General features: G+C 42.0%; 1 protein-coding gene across 2 annotated transcripts in view; it reads left to right on the top strand.

Moving 5' to 3' along the window:
• The first annotated feature begins 891 nt into the window (after positions 1–891).
• The window catches only part of LOC311270807 (sodium/calcium exchanger 1-like), a 140,159-nt gene continuing 123,523 nt past the window's right edge, over positions 892–17,527 (top strand). For both annotated transcript variants that reach the window (XM_084375975.1, XM_084375976.1), the window contains exons 1-3: positions 892–1,481; positions 13,281–14,210; positions 16,210–16,374. In XM_084375975.1, the coding sequence (XP_084232101.1) occupies positions 13,335–14,210; positions 16,210–16,374 (1,041 nt within the window). In that variant the 5' untranslated portion in view covers positions 892–1,481; positions 13,281–13,334. The remainder of the gene's footprint in view (positions 1,482–13,280; positions 14,211–16,209; positions 16,375–17,527) is intronic.

Raw genomic sequence — 17,527 nt, 5'->3', positions numbered from 1 at the left:
TGCTGGCCTAAAATGACGTTGCTTACATAGCGATTTTGAAAAAAGGGTTAGGTTAAAAGGGATTTTAAGTTTTCCCAATCTAAAAGTTTTTTCCTGTATTTCTTTCTTTCAATCTTTCTCCTTCGCTTTCTGTGATGTAATGCTGACGAGCGTGTTGTATGAATGTGAATGGATTTGTAATGGATGAGGTGGAGGCAAACATGTTTGCTCTACCATGTCCATTATCTTTTTTTTATATATCGGTCCAGTCAAGGCTGCATTACTGCATGTACATATTGTTGACATTGTTCTAGTGCGCTCAGTCTTTCGGTGTCATATCTGTTGTTAAACTCACAATTTTGAAAAGCCAGTTCCTCCTGATGAGGTTTTTTTCAGGAGTATGTAGAGCTATTGTATTGGACCAGTTGTTCTACTACAAGTGTTGCTGGAGCGACAGCGGCGAGAGGTAACTACCTTTTAACAGGCAGAAACGTGGAACAGAACCGGACTTAATGGTGGGTGGCCATCTGTCCGGACCGGTTGGGTTGTTGTTTGACCACTGCAACTGTATTTTTGTGGGTTGGGCATGACATGAACATAAAACATCAATCAATCAATCTAAACTCATTCAGAATGGTCCCTATTTGACATTTGAATGGACACTGGCCGACCAATCAGACTCAAGCTGTTTCATGGACATTGATTAACTGAATTAAAACCACGCATTAACCCGAAAAAGTGGGTAAACCGAGCAGCCTATTTAAGTGAGAGAAAGAGGATGAGTGTGTGTGTGTGTGTGTGTGTGTGTGTGTGAGAGAGAGAGAGAGAGAGAGAGAGTGACAAGCGAGATATATGTGTATAGACACACACACAGCAGAGAGAGGAGGAGGAGGAGGAGGAGGAGGGCGTGCTGATCCTCAGTCGGTGTGTGAAGGAACAGACGAAGTAGAGACCTGCTCACACACAGACACACACACACACACACACTCTCTCTCTCTCTCTCTCCCTCTCTCAAACACACACACGCGCACACTCACCCCCTCTCTCTCCCCTTTTTCTCTTGCGCTCGCAGCGAGAGGGGACGCGAAGGGAAGAATGAGGAAGAAGTCCGCCGTGCTGCGCGCCTCGTCCCAACAAATGCGGGTTTGCTGATAAAGCGCCGCTCCGGTCATCCGATCATACAGGTCTCACAGGTCACGCTGTATGGAAACGAGGAGTCGGCAACACCAGAAAACAACAGCAACAAATAAAACGCTGTCAGTGCATGGGAATCCGGACTCCCCTTCCCGTCTTTTGTGCGTCTCGCTCGCTGGATACGCCGCCTTGGCTGGCGTATAAGAGCTCCCTGCGTCTCCATTACCATTCCCCACTACTGGCTTACCTCTACTACTACTCCTCCTCCTTTCACTCCTTGTACCGCTACTATTATTAGTAGAGCTACAGTGCTGCTTTTACTACTGACTGACATCTCCGGATTGTTGTACACTCTCTGGATAAAGAAGGTAAGATTGTGCCGTTTTTTTTCTGCGGGAATGCTGATGCGAATGATGAATGCTGGGGGTCTTTGCGTGCACTAGACTGCATTGTCTGGGGAAGGCAAGTTTTTTTTTTTTGGAGGGAGGTGGAGTGAATGGGACAGTCGCCTCATGGAGCCCCAGATTGGAGCTCGGAAGCACCATGCGTCGGAAGGGTTTGGATGCGATGTGGAGACGATGTTTCCTCCTGTCATCCTCCCGCGCCACGCTCTCCACACTGCGCCTTTCCTCCTCTTTGATTCACAGATTTATAGACAGAGTGGTGGACCGCTGGTTTTGGCATCATGGGTGCGGTGGAAGGTGTTTGTCACTTGTTTTTTAATCAGCTGGGAGGCTGATTTCTTTTCGCCTCGGGGGCTTTTTTTTTTTTTTTTTTTTTTTTGCCCTTCACTCCCACCCTCGTTCCCTGCTGTCCTCTCCCTTCCTCCCATGTTTAAGTCCGACCGCCTGCCTCGCTTATTTCTAGAGGAATAATAATTACGGATGCAGAGCACGTTCAGATAACCGGGCTCGCACCTTTTTATAGGCTTTCAATGTGGAAGTTGGGTGGCAAACATGCGCAGTCCAGGCTGAATTTCCCCTTAGAGATGCTAATCCTTGCAGAGGATGAATGATCCAGAGGCTCTGAAGCGCACTGAGATCCACATTTACGCAATTGTGCACGTCCCACCCCCCCATCCTTTGCGCCAAACTGTGCAGCGCAGCCGGGGCTGATGGAGTGCCTTTGCACATCAGGGCAGAGTCCGGACCCCGCCGTTGAGTTTGGCTGGTTTTAATTCAGACTGGATTTTTCAGTCTTAAATGTAATCTAAAGCTTGTTCTATCATCTGCCTGCTGCGTTTGTAAAATGTTATAAAAAGAGAAATGAAACCATGGCAGAGCTTCACACAGCAGCTAACTGTTCCTGTAAACCCGGCGCAGATAACATTAGAGGAGGCAGCCTTTCATTCTCCTGATGTGACACTACAAACGCTTCTTCTTGTGAGGAGTGCTTGGCACATCAGGCAGGTACCATCAAGGCTTTCCAGACAATCTTTTCCAGCTGACTTCAGTCGGAGCTTTATGGGCATGACACAGAGAAACTGTAGCTGGTGGTATTAAATATTTATTTATGACAATGAAACACTGAAACGCAGCCAGATGTCTTTACTGCTTTTATTTACCTCCCAGCAGTGCTGCTGCAGTTGGTTATTGATGAAGCAGGAGATGTCCTAATGATGCAGTGGCCAGGCTTCGTCTCAGGCGTCACAATGAAAAGAGGTTCAGATCAGCAGATTTGATGTATTTGCCACTAAAAACTGACCTTTTTCCATATTTGACGCCAGATTCAGGCCGGCTCTCTGTGGGTCTGCATCAATCAGTGGTTAGGCTTGTCCTTATGAGGAGTATACCACACACACACACACACACACACACACACACACACACACACACACACACACACAGGCACACAAGTTTCTGCAGACATGTAGCTGCTATATGCTGGGTCACTATGTTGTAAATAAGTCAGTGGTTAGGAGGCTGAGGAGGCTGAGCTCATAGCTGGAAGAGGCAGATTTAGCATGGCACGGTGGTGTCTGTACGGTATGCGATGTGACAGGTCGGGGCCCATTACAAAAACTCCAATTACACATTCCTCATCTTTCTTCTTTCTCTTGTGTCATTACTGGAAACGTCTTATTCCCATCATGAGATAGAGTTTGCTGCCAGGCATATTGAGTGAAACGTCGGCTTCTCTTTTTTTTTTTTTTCTGTCTGGGGGGTTTTCTCCAAAATGTTTTAGTTTGAATTATTAATGCAAAATGATGCATGAATATTTTTGCAGATGTAAGAGGAAAAACTCAACACTGTAGTATCCTCAATATGAGGCTGAAACAGGATCAGTTTAAGATTTATCTCACAAATGTTATGTTCCCACACACCAAACGGTTCTTTTGGCACAAGCGACCCTGTGTACTCTAGTTTACAGTAAACAGGGTCCTGGTCGCCTGATGCTCCTGCTAATGTAAAGTGAAGAGAAGAATTTCAATGGAAAATGCAAAACAGCTGCTGAAAACCAACCAGTCCCTTGAAGTTAATGCCATTTTACAATCCAGTTTCAATAATGTATGCTTTATTGTTTTTGTCTAATCATAATAAACCTTTTTATACGACAAAACACAGATAAAATACTTTAATTCCTAAAAATAACAACCAAAATTACTGGAATAAACCTTGCATATCACATTCTGAATACTGTACTGTATGTAGTCAAGGCAGATTATGCTAAAAGCTGCCATTGTGATCTCCTCAGCATATCATTCAATAGCTAATAAGCTAATAGGTGGCCGCCAACGTCAAACCCTGATGAAGAGTTCAGCTATTAGAAATCAATATGCAAATTGATGTGTGGTCTGCTAATTTACCATCCATCCCGGGTTAATCATATGACACGTGCGACCCGACTGTTAATACGTTCGTGTCCTGCTACATTGCAACGCGTGTCAACTCTTGTCAGGTTAATTTCAGATGATACAATAACACATAACGATTCCTGCAAATCTTATTGACTTCTCTGTAATTCAGGCAACGTGCGAACAACAGTCGAACCTCTGTTAAAGGTCCGACTTAAATCATGCTAATAAATCACTATCATGGTAATCTTAGTAAAAGCATTGTAAACAAATAAGTCACTTAGATTGGCAGCCTTTATTGGCCAGTACTCTGCTTTTGATGGTGTGCAGAGATGCTTTACCCTCAGAGCACAAAAACAGAAGGCCACTGTTCTGCCAGGGTCAACGCAGCCAAACTCTGTATCTGTAATCTCTAAGTGTCATGTGTTTATTCCTGATAAACAGAACCATTTAACTCAATCATAAAAAAAGATCAGTGTTGACTGGAAAAATTGTCTATTTCTGGAAAGCAGCCTCTGTTTCATCCTTGACGTATTACTGCTGCTACCACTTGTTTCCACCATTGATGGAAAAAGAAGATATAAAACAGCTTTTAACGCAATAAACTAAATACTGTGTATCTCAATATGTTGAAATCTCCTCAAAACCACTTCATAAGTGCTCAGACTTGGCAACAAAATCAAATATCATGATATTTTAGACCAAATACTGGTCTGGTACTATTGGAGATTTTGTGATAAACTATCACTGGTGATGTCACTATGATGATGATAAGTAGGTTAAGTCAAGCATTAGATCAAGTGAACAGTCTGGTAGGCTCAGAAAATCACATCACTTTATGGAAATGCAGCCTTTAAAACCAGGAAACCACAATCTAGGACGATATATAGTCTCATATCACAATAACAATATAATATTAATACGAGGCGCAGCCCTCACATGTACCACTTTAAACATATGAATGACTGAATAGTGGTTAAGGGATTGTACATTGTAGGCACAGCCCCCCACATTTAACAAGCTCAGTGATAAAATATAGATGAAACCAAGCATGCATAACATAGTATGATGAAAACCACTTATTTAAGTCAAATCAGTTGGTTTGTATAGCATATACAATTATTTATCTCAGAGTGCTTTACAGTCCATACAACTGTTACAGCTCCCTTTTTCTTTAGACTTTGTTTCGATGAGGAAAAACTCGAGCATCCAACAAAAAAGTCCAACATTAAGTCTTCTTGCTCTGTTTTGGTCTCCACCATCTCCTACTGGAAATACCTGACTCTCCAGGTGCCGTGTGCTCTGCTTTGTTTACCAGCTTCCTCCGTCAGCAGTTTGATGTATATAGTGGGTTTATCAGAACTTTTTTCCGCTGATAACAGCTGCCTCCTCAGGGTTGATGACAGCAGCGCAAGTGAACCAAAACAGCAAAGTCACGAGTCGTAAAAACCAAACACTCTGTAGAACTGTAGGAACACATGCCAGGTAATATAATTATCTGTGGATTAATCACTATGACAGGTACAGTTCGTTATTCTCAAATGTTTTTTTGGGGTTGAGAGTCAGAAGGCCATGGGGAAAAAACCATGACGCCTTTGAAAAGGCTTTGACAGTTTGCCAGTGGTATGTAACATGTTTTTGTTGAATGCAGAAGAAAAGTTCCATGTTTTGAGAAAGACTGATGAAAGAAATGCTCAGTGAGTTACAGATGGTGATATCTCTGCCCATGAGCCGTTTATAACGGTTACACCACCCCACCCTGGAAGGAGGTGGTTAAGGATGATTGCTGACGCCTTTGGCTAGTTGTTCTCCGATGAATGAAAGGAGCACTGCAGATAAGGGGAATGATTTATTTGACTTTTAAGTTTTCTAATGATTTCTTTCCTGTTCGTTTCAGAGCTCACATCACTCTCGCGTCCCTCGTGACAGACACGCAGAAAAATGTTGATGGAAAGATAGACAGTAGGAAACAGTCCTGCGTATTGCGGTGCCTGTGTAATCATCCCCTCCACTCCAAGTGTAATAATATGACAAGGCATGTTGGCTGGAGGATCGGCTGCAAGGCAGATCCAGGCTAAAAGAGCTCAACACCGCCCTAATGACAGTAAACGCAGATCATTAATCTTCAATTGTTCGCAGGGGCTGGTGTGTATCTGTGTGTTGCTCTTGCTCTCACACACACATTCGCACACAGTGAAATAGCCCTTCCGTTTTCTTTAGCGAGGAGCACGTTCGGTGACCTCTTTCTTCTGTCTCTCATTCTCTTTTCCTCGAGACATCTTCCTCTGTTTCACATCTTTTTCTCTGTAGATCCCGCCCTCTCCCCCATACTGTTTACTCTTCTTTATTTCTTTGTCTCTCTTTCACTGACAGTTTTACATTTTTAATCATCACCTCTTGCCCCGCAGTGAGGAAAATGCATCTCGGACAGGCTTCTCCTCAGAGGCATTTCTTTGTGCTCTCCTGCAACACGCAGGTTTTATTTTCGTTGCTCATGGTCAGCTTTCTACTCGTCTTTATTTTGTCATTTCCCTGCATCATTGAGTCTCTGAACATCAGTGGTTTATGCAGAAAGCAGGGTCATGTCGCTCTCTTTTCTCTGTTGCCTCTTGGTCTAATCAGCCGCATCTTTTGTACCTTCGGGTGCTGCCTACAGAGGCTCCTGGGGAATGACAGTATTAGGGCAGAGAGAGAACATCTTGCCTCAGTGCAGCACATGTTTTTGGTTTTCTTAACTTTATGTATTACGCTTTTGTTTTGGCCTGTGGGAAGGAGGATTCAGTGGTCCTGTTTTTGTGTGTATGTGTGTGTGTGTGTGTGCATTGGCTTGTCTCATGTTGTGCTCCTCTTGACATGGAGCCAAGTTTTTGAGGTCATAACACGAGGGAAAATCATGGCGGCGATACTCTGAAACCTGATATTTCAATTACCAAATCCAAAATAGCAGCCACTGTTCAGCGACTAAGCCTCTGTGGTGTGAACAGCAGGCACGTAAACAAACACCCTCGAGTTTGGGGCAGATACTAACCAGAGTATCAATTTTTCCTTTATCAAATAGCAGGTAATGATTTTAATGCAGGGGGAGAACAACTGCAGTCAGTTATATCTGCAGGATGTATTTTGCCGTCCTACAACAGAACGGAACTATAAACAGAGCAGGTAATTATCTGAAGTGTAATCTCCTGATAAACTCTGAAGCAATCAGGATTGTGTAAGCAAGGCTTATCAAGGATTGGCGTTCATGAGGATGAATTTTAAGCAAAGCCGGTGAGAAGAAACGGAGCGAGGGACAGAAACTAGAGCATGGACTCATGATTTTATTTCCCAAAACAGTTGGGAAAAGAAATACACAGGAACTGGTGCTCAGGTGCTCTTTGCAATGCACCTCAACCTCCATTTGTTTGTCTGAGAACTGTGAAAGCTGCCGTAATACCAAAATACTAATTTGCCCATTCATTTTCTTTTCTCATTTATCCTGTTCACGGTCACAGGCCCATCAAAACAGCTCCAATTAAAATTAATCAACCATCGATCCAGTCGTCCATTTAGATAGTTACCGAGGAAAAATGGGGATAATGAGCAATAAAGGCTGTGAGTTGTAATTAAAAAGCATAGTCAAAGACATGGTCTGCCAAGCATTAATGCACCTCTTGAGGAGAGTTTACCTGCACAGTATCCAAAGATCAATATTTACAATGGCACACAGAAGAGCGCATACTTCCGCCAAGGCCTGGCGGTCCCCGTTTGTACTCAAAGATCATCATCTGTTCATGAGGTTCGAGGCATTATTTCCTGAGAAATTAACGAAAATGGCAAAAACACGCAATCTCACAATGTTAAAGTGAGAAACAGTTTTTGGATCCATCCCTTAATCCAGACACCAAAACTAAAGGGGGTCTATCCTGGGCCGAGACCCCTCCATCCAAGCTTCGTGGAAGTCCGTTTCGTAGTTTCTGTAACCAACAAACAGACACGGGTGAAAACATAGCGTCCTTGATTAAATAATAATCTGCAATTTGTACTGATTTAACAATATAACGTGTTACTTGGTAAGCGTTAGACGTGTTGTTAGGTGTTATTTTTGCCTTTGGATGGATGCACGCTACCTGTTTGCAGGATTTATGCTAGGCTAAAGCTAAACAGCTTGAGGCTTTAGCTCCATATTCAATGAGCAAATTTGTCTTGGGCGATATCCCAAATTTTCTATCAGGATATTGTCCCACCCCGATATCGCAATCGACGATATTATCATCTTTCGTTAAAGGCGATGTGTAGCCTCATTCAAATCTCTAAGCTCTACAATTTCACCTCCTTTAAACCCTGAATATTGTTGCTGGCATTCTTCCAGGAAACTAAATCCTCCACGCTGTATGTTGAAGTGTCGCATGCATGCCGCTACATCAGGCCAGTTCACCTCTGCCTGCTTGGTCTTATTACCACCTCGTCAAATATCAAACTATGCCTCAGCTGCAAGCCAAAGATGCCATAACAGCCATTCAGTATACAGTATTGTGAAAAATATGGCAAGTGACTACAAATAGGGCGATATTTGATCATATCTATCAGCCCAAGCCTACAGCAGATACAAGGGTTGTGTTAGTCTTCTCTAAAGTGTATTTCTTCAAAACTTTTATTTCTTGATTGATTTCTTTCTTCAGAATTGAATAAACGACATAACTTTATAGTCATGCAGCATATGTGCTGTATGAAATAACTTGAAGGTTATGGTGAAATGACATGCCATTCATTCCATTTAAACACCATGAATGGCTTTGAGGCTGTGCTGACGCAAGTACACAGTGTGAAAGCCCACAACCTCCATCTTCTTTTTCATATTAAAGTCTTCTTTAGATTCTTTACCTCTCACAGCTAACTTGAAGGATGTTGGATTTTTTTATTTGCATTACATTTGCAATGATACATTTAAATAGATTTTTGCACATGTTCATTCATTTCTGATTCACTTTAAATATTAAGATGTCATGGGCCTCATCAACTGTTGTAGAGAAGCAACAGAAAACACATTTTATTGTCTGGAGGACAGCTGGCATGGAGAGCATCCTCTTTAGCCCTAGGCCCGCTCGAAAAATGACATCTTTAAGTGAAATCAACCAAATCCCAGAGCACACTGAATTATTGATCACTTGGAAATGCCACACAAAGCCTTGTGTGACCACACAAGAAGGCCATACAAGGCAAAGAGCTGCTGGATCCCATTAGCCAGGAGGAAAATGTTTGGTTATGGGCTTACTGAATTGTAGTTTAATTAAGTAGACATGTAATTTTGTTTCAAAATGATTTGAATGGAAGTCTCTCACATCACAGCTGAGCCAACTGAGTACATACAAACACAGCAGTCAAGCTGAACGTCACACTCAACCCAAATATTTAAATTCACCAGTAGTGGACTGATTGTGCATTACACGGGAACTGATTTATACAGCGAGTACCTGTCAACAACATTAGGCACACGTACTTTGTACAGTTTGTACAATATATGAATGAACACTCACACATTGATTATATTCCCCCTGTGGAAATGGATTCTGTGTTGTTCATTTAGTGTCAGGGCCCTACGGCTCCCGCACTCGCTGCTTGTAATGAGAGAGAAAATGTGATTCATAATGTTACAGGATTTACAGTTTCGTCTATAATGAGTATTGTCGCAGGAAGAAAAGCAGGAAAGTACTGATGTAACTATTGATGTCGGGGTAAATTGTGCTGCGATTGCATGTAAGAGCGTGAACAGTTAATTATCGGGAAATGGATGCTGGCATGCAGGGATGTGGAAGAAGCTTGTTTGAGGAGACTTCTAAGCTGATCTTTGTTTCAGGTCTTGGTTCTTGTTATTGATCCCCGCTTAAAGGGATTACTACTCCCGTGTGTGCAGCAGCGCTTTCACTAAAAGTTCAACAAATTGGTAGAAGTTTGTTCCTCGGTACGTGTCTGTACAGATTCATAGAGGGGGCTAACATGATGTGTGCTGGCCAGATGAAGTCGCTCTGTGTTGTGGGGAAAATGAAACATGTTGTGGGGTCAGAAGATAATCTAGTCAGAAACGTATGCTGACAGTTTCTTTGATGCTCTTGCTGTCTGCTGCCTAGAAGACCAACACACAGGACTGGTGTCAGGCCACACTAGCTTGGTCTTGTTAAGTCTAGGGTCAACAAGTCTCTAAAGATGTGTATAAAATAAATAAGGCATTCTTCTGGTTTTGAAAATCAAGAACCCAGTCACCATCACAGACTTGGTGATATGCAGTTGTTAAAATCAACATTACAATCCCAAAAATGTCAAAATCCAAATACCCAAAGTATCAGTTTTGGGATTGTAGGTCAGGTCGGCCACTATCCATAGCATCAAAACTTGAGTTGGGAATGACACTCAAAAATCACCGTCTCCCTATAAAGACATTCATGGTCCCCAGAAGATAAACCCCCCGACTATGGTGGTACCCTGGCTATGCTCCTTACAAAATCCAAACAAATATTGGATGCCTGGCCAGTAAATATGATACATTAATGTTCCCTCCAACCTGCCAATATGTACATGTCCACAGATAATATTGGCTCTATATAATCTCTATTAACGGACCTTTTTCATGCACAGAACCATGTACATTGTACCACATAGGGTAAAAAATGACATTCATTGTCCGCATTGCTTGTAGGCGTATCATCTCAACAGAGAATACATGGGCGAACACATTCAACATCTGTCTTGACGCTCTGTTATTCTGTAAGTGTTGCAGCACTGAAAGGACTATTTGCATTTTCTTTTTAGTCTCTAAAACCTCAGGGGAGGATGTGTGTGTGTGTGTGTGTGTGTGTGTGTGTGTGTGTGTGTGTGTGTCAGAGAAAGTTTTTGCTTTTCTGGACTCAACCACATCCCTTTCCCTTCGTCTGCTTCCTTTGTCCTTTTAAAGACCACCGATGCACCCCGGCTCCCTGTGCTCTGGGAATTGATTTTAAATCCCTGCTGATTACTTAAGTAACTGTAAAGTTACAGTACTGCGTAGTCAGGCTCCGAGTTATGTAACGATCCCCTGTGAGCCACCATGCAGCCACTGGTTGTCAGACAGGGATCTCCAGCTAGCACACACTGAATCCCCAGGCAAAAAAAGTATCGTAGCAGTTTATATACTGCTAATTTGCAACAGCAGACATTTGAAAGAAACTGATTCACTTTTCTGTTTTCTGGACATGTTGCTGCTTTTCATCCTTTTCATTAAATCACATTGTAACGTTTAATATTATATTATTGCTCTGCCTGAAAGCATACCTTCATACATAAAGCAAAGAGTTTGTGAGCACTCTGTGCATGCTTTAATCTCATAACCATACAAATTATATACAGACGGAGTATTCTCCCCGTGGAAAACGACCCAACAATGTGCAATTAGCTTGTTATATGTGGTAACTGCACTGAATGTGTTGTGCTACAGGGACACGTTTACTTCAGTGAAATTGATTCTAAGATGTTTTTCTTTCGACATTTAATTTGGCCTCTTTTTTATGTTTGTGTAAGAAGCAATCACATTGAGAGTGAACAACTGATTTAAAGTCTCAGTGTTGGGATTGTGTGGTCTCTCATCTGAGAGTGGCCTATTTAAAGCAAAAATCCTCCTCACTGCACTTAAAATGCTGCCACGATAGTTGTCAGTGATTGCGTTTCTTCTTGTGTTTGTTGTTTTCAGTGATTCCACCAGTTAACATTGTAGAAGAGACAGCCCAGTGAGCAAAAAGTGGTCTAGATCACGTCTTTTAGACATCATTTATGGACATCCAAGACGTCTAAAAGACGTCCTCTGGGGAGCCAGAATGAAAGTTTTTTATACGTCTTTTCTGGACGTTGTATAGATGTTTATATGGCCATGGGAAGATGCATACAGTGTCTCTTAGCCATGCTGTCTCTCCACCCCAAATGGCATCTTTTTTCATTGGTCTTTTTTCAGTGTTTCTTATCAACTGATTATGGGCTGGCCAGATGTCTTTTGTCAATGTCGTTTATCGACTAATTCTGGCTGTCAGTGGACGTCCAGATCATATCCACTGACATCCAGAATTAGTTGAGAATAGACGTTCATACTGGCTGTCTAGATTATGGCCTGACTGGACGTCATTTATCGACTAATTCTGGCTGTCAATGGACGTCCAGATCATGGCCTGGCCTGGCGGACATGATATCAACCTGTTTTGGATGGCTTTGCCTGCTCAGTGGGAGAGGACCAATGTCTACATCCACAGTAATAGACCAGAATGCACACAACTGCAACAAGGCAAACATCTGAGATCACTGACTGAAAAACTAAATGAAATGAAGTTGAATATATTGTACATCAAACCAGTTTAGTGATGAAATACTTGATTCACTAGTTGATTTGCTAGCTTTTTGTCAATCTTTGTTTCCTCCATGGTCAGTTATGCATCATATTGACTCTTTTTTTTTCTTTTTTAATTAGTAATTTAAATGTTAGATTGTCAGTCAAATGTATAATCCGCTGCAGAGATGTAGATTGAAAATGTTTCACGTTGTCTAATGTTAGTGATAGGTGGCAAATGTCCCGCCCAGGGTGCAAAAATCTTTTCCCATTGATCTGCTTGTTGGTCCTCATCAGGTGTGACAGGTGAGGTGTGAAAGCACCCTCATAGCATTTCTTTTAGTTTAGTTTGACACTAGAAGGCTGTTTTCAACCTGGTCCAAAAACTGTGACAGATTGATACAAGTTGTTTATTTTAGAGGCTATTGTGTATGTTGTGCATTCCTAATTTCTTTTGCAGCCTTCGCTATCCTATCAGCCAGTTTTAGAAGTACAATTTTGAAAACATTACCTTCAAATGAAACCTGTTTCACTGAAATAAGTCAACCGGACTGTTATCAGAGAGAGCCACTCCTGGCAAGAGGATCAGCGGGGTATAGTGGCTGAGAGATTTCAGAGGCTGCTCCTTGGAAATCTATACTGCTGAGCTCAGGAGCTAAAGTTTACCTTTGGTGTGGTTATTTGAACTCCTTGCCCCCAAACAGCCAAGCAAAACATCTCATCTGAAAGACGTTTTTATTTTTGTGGTGTTGTGTTCTAAAGGGTTCTTCGTGCCTCAAAGGGAACGCGGCTGTTTATTTTTGCATTTTCTGTGAAACACCGAGTGTTGTTTAGAGAGCAAGCAGGCTGCTCAAGTCTGCAGAGGTGACGTTAATGTGTCGGCGGTGTTTTTTCCAACAGATGCAGATTTGACCTTTCACTGCTTCGGTGTTTACTGGTGGTCAAACAAATATATAAATCAAAGTTGTTACCTAGGAAATCACTCACCACATTCATCATGCCTGTGACGGTCTAATCTGAATTCTTCCCTCTCCTCCTCTGTTCTCTCTTAAGGTTCAACATCTTCATTAATCGTCACTCCACAGCACTGGTGGATTGGACGTCAACATGGGCCGCTGGGATCACTCCTCTCTCCTGTCCCCTGGCCTGAGGCTAGCAGTTGTCACAGCGATTCTCCTCCTCAAGCTCCATCCCTCATTGGCCGGCGCTCCTCCTGACCATAGTTTGGGTGGCTCTGTTTTAGCGGTGGCCACAAATAAAACTGAATGCAGCAAGCCTGAACCATGTGAAAAGGGGGTGATCCTACCTATTTGGGAGCCCCAAAACCCATCATTTGGTGACAAGGTGGCCCGGGCAACAGTTTACTTTGTGGCTTTGGTCTACATGTTCCTAGGTGTGTCGATCATTGCGGATCGTTTCATGGCTTCAATAGAGGTCATCACATCACAGGAAAAGGAGATCACCATCAAGAAACCCAATGGCGAAACCACCACCACCACTGTTCGGATCTGGAATGAGACTGTCTCCAATCTCACCCTCATGGCTCTGGGCTCTTCAGCTCCTGAAATCCTGCTGTCCGTCATTGAAGTCGTAGGTCATGGGTTCCATGCTGGCTCGCTGGGCCCCTCCACTATCGTGGGTTCTGCTGCGTTCAACATGTTTGTCATCATCGGGCTTTGTGTGTACGTCGTGCCCGATGGCGAGACGAGGAAGGTCAAGCACCTCCGCGTCTTCTTCGTCACAGCCACCTGGAGTATCTTCGCTTACATCTGGCTCTACCTGATCCTGTCCGTGATCTCGCCTGGCGTTGTGCAGGTGTGGGAAGGGCTGCTCACGTTCTTCTTCTTCCCCATCTGTGTGTTGTTCGCCTGGGTGGCCGACCGCCGCCTGCTGTTCTACAAGTATGTGTACAAGCGCTACCGCACTGGCAAGCAGCGTGGCATGATTATCGAGACAGAGGGAGATCGTCCACTTCCTTCCAAGGTATGGATTAACACTACAACTATGGGCTCATCTCAACTTATTCTGTGATCCATCCTCCATCCACGTTTTGTAATCCTGCTGACAAACCAACCAACAAACCAACAGACATGGAGGAAAACTTAACCTCTTCAGCTGAGATAATTAAAATTATGATAATTGTATTTATGGACCAAGTCCAATCTAAGGTTTGAATTTCTGAAGATAACATTTCTTCATTAGTGTTTTATAAATAATTTAACAGTCATGTCGGGAACTCTCTCTTTTCCAGAGGCACATCAGTTAGAGAGCAGCCAAGTAGAAATTAATTAAGTTGTCCTCATCCAAACACAGGGCAGGAAAAACAAAGGAGCAGATAAGGCGCTCTATGTAGGCGGAAATGGGTTCAAGAGTAATGTATATCTGAAACAATTATCTATATTATTAAATGGAATCCTGCCAAGGTAACCTCATCTCACGAAGCATATTACTGCAAACACACACACACACACACCACAACACAAGTATTGTCACTTTTAATTTGACTACTATCTGGTACTTTGTGTGATGTAGCATTCAACGCATTGCACAAATCTAATTTAATTCCGAGTTTTATGGTGTTGGGTACATTTATTCACCACTCAGTTAATTTAGTCTCACGTTATCTCTAACTTTCATTTCTCTCATTCTCATTGTGCTCCAGTAGTACTTGAAGAGCATTTCAAGTTTGGGCTAAAAGAAATCATTGAATCAAACCCAACAGCGTCCCTGAGGGGGGGGGCCTAATAATTTAGATTTAAATTGCCATCTTTCTTGAAGAGCCAAAGGACATTTCATCAATAAAACTTTACTCAAAGAAAACAAGCTGTCAATTAACAACAGAATGACCTCTTCACTCTGAGAGGAACAGATGGCTTACATTTTGTTAAGATGTCTAATAAAAACTGATTCTAGTGTCTTCTTGTAGTCACAATAATGTGGGTTGTTTTGAAAAACAAATAATCTCTCAGAAAGAGTCAACTTTTGACCTCAGCTGAGCTGAATCTTCCCAAGATGAATCTCTACCAACAAATATTTGAATTACCGTAGAATCTGTAGGCGAGGGACAGGATTTTATAATTAGAGGTGTTGTGGTATCTGTTTGTAGTCGGTGCGGCTCAGCTAAACACAATGGCCGGAGGGCAATCTCAGAAACTAACTGCTATCTTAGCTTTTTATTACCTTTTTAACTGAGTGTAAATTGGCTACTGCTGAAACAATGTGGTCATCGATGTTGTCTCTCAACTCCAACCCCATTCTCACATTTCAATAAATAACTGTAAATAATGACCAGAGTGTGGAGAAGAGAAAGTCTTGGTGAATAAATCTGAAATGTTATTGGCTGATATGTGTTCTGAGATTGTCTCAAGCTAAACTCTATGGTAAAAACAAAACAGATTATTCTTTAACATATTAAAAATCTTGAAACTGATCACAGGCTTAAACTTTAAAGGTTCAATTTGTAAAATTGTTGAGTCATTCCCAACTCATCAAATACTGATGGGTACTGCTTTGGGTTGGTAGGTCAGACTGGAGATCGGCCCAAAGTGTAAGTATTTAATGAGTTGGAAATCAACGATATTACAAATTGGACCTTTAAAACCTTAATAGTAGGAAAACATGTTGAATGCAAGGGGCACAATATGCTTTAACAAAACCAGGGAATGCACCGTTGAGTCCGGCTCTGTTTGATGTTTCTGCCTGTTAAAAGGCAGTTGTTTCTCGCTACTGTTGCCAAATGCTTGCTCATGGGGGAAATGTTGGGTCTCTGTAAATAAATTAATCAAGGAGTGTGGTCTAGACCTGCTCAATTTGGAAAATGTCATGAGATGACTTTTGTCGTGAATAGGTGCTATACAAATAAAAATTGATTGACTGATTGAATGATTTATTGATTGACCTGTAACTTAGGATAGGACTTACCTTCACCAAGAAACTATACATTTCTGCCTACTGATTAAACTGCATTCTTTTCCGTTAAAAGGTGGACATTGAGATGGATGGGAAGATGCTGAACTCTCACGGTGTTGACTTCCTGGATGGTCCGCTGGGTTTGGATATAGATGAGAAGGATCTGGACGAGGAGGAGACCCGCAGAGACATGGCCAAGATCCTGAAGGAGCTCAAACAGAAACACCCTGACAAAGAGGTGGGTAACAAAGTCAATAAAACACCGTCAGAAAAACACCATCACACCACTGCTGCTTCTGCTGGGGTTGTTTTTCTCACTGTTGTTTACTTTGATGGGAAACGAAATGACAGAATAAGCAGCAGCAGATGACGCACTTTCTGTTTGCATCCATTATTACAGTGATTACGGTGATGAATGCAGCACAAGGTATCATTACAACCTCTCAGATTAATTTGATAATGGTACATCTAAAATAAGGAAACTGCAAAGGAAAGTGAACACCCATTAAATCAATATGTAAATCAAAAAATAAAAACAAATACTCAAATCCTGACATTGGCAGTCTGGCTGGCTGTCTTTCCGGAAAATCTTATGGCATCTGCTTACATCATCATACAATAAAGCACAGTTATAAGATATTACATCTGTGTACTCAGGCAGATTGACAGAGATAATAAATATAAACAGATTAGAGTAAGTTCCTCAAAGTATAATTGTTTCACATGAAGATAACAGTGGATCTGGACAAATTTTTTTTAGGTCATTTTGTTTTTCAACCACTTTATCTATCTTTGCAGTCCTCAGATTTTCAAAAACAATGATATATTGTCGTCGTCAAATATGGCTTGAAGATATTTGCTCAGTGCTCATCTTATTCCTTGGACAAGGTTTAACACTAAAGAGCTGCAATCATTAAGACAAGCTGCTGAAATGGCTCTTTTATGTGCATGAGAGCCTCCTAAAATAGGTTTTTACGCTTTTGCCCTCATCTCTATATGGATTAACAATGAGGCTGATTAACCTGTTGTCCAAATCAAGCAGGAGCAATACATTAACATCAGGTGCTTTGACATTGCTGTCTTACATCTTATACTGTCGGTAGGGCTACTAAAATAATAGTTGTTGTGGATACCAAAGCTCATAAAATGGTTGTAGAAGTAATTCACTGATCTCCTCCAATATTTTTGCTGATAAGAGAGGGATACTTGTGGGGCGAGGAAAAAATGGAAAAGAAGGAACAGTGGAAAAAAAACCTTGGGATCGACCCAGGAATTCAGAGCCGTTCTCAAGGATATCCAAGTAGGATGGATAAGTGCTGTCATGTGAGCATGGACCTGGATCCTCTCATTGAAGGAGGACCTCTCTTTTTGTGAAATTACCAAGCTGTTCA

Source organism: Pagrus pagrus (assembly GCF_965226575.1).
Source record: "Pagrus pagrus genome assembly, chromosome: 15".
Taxonomy (NCBI): Eukaryota; Metazoa; Chordata; class Actinopteri; order Spariformes; family Sparidae; genus Pagrus; species Pagrus pagrus.
Note: the sequence above shows the minus strand (reverse complement) of the source record. Positions and strands in the feature narration are given on the sequence as shown.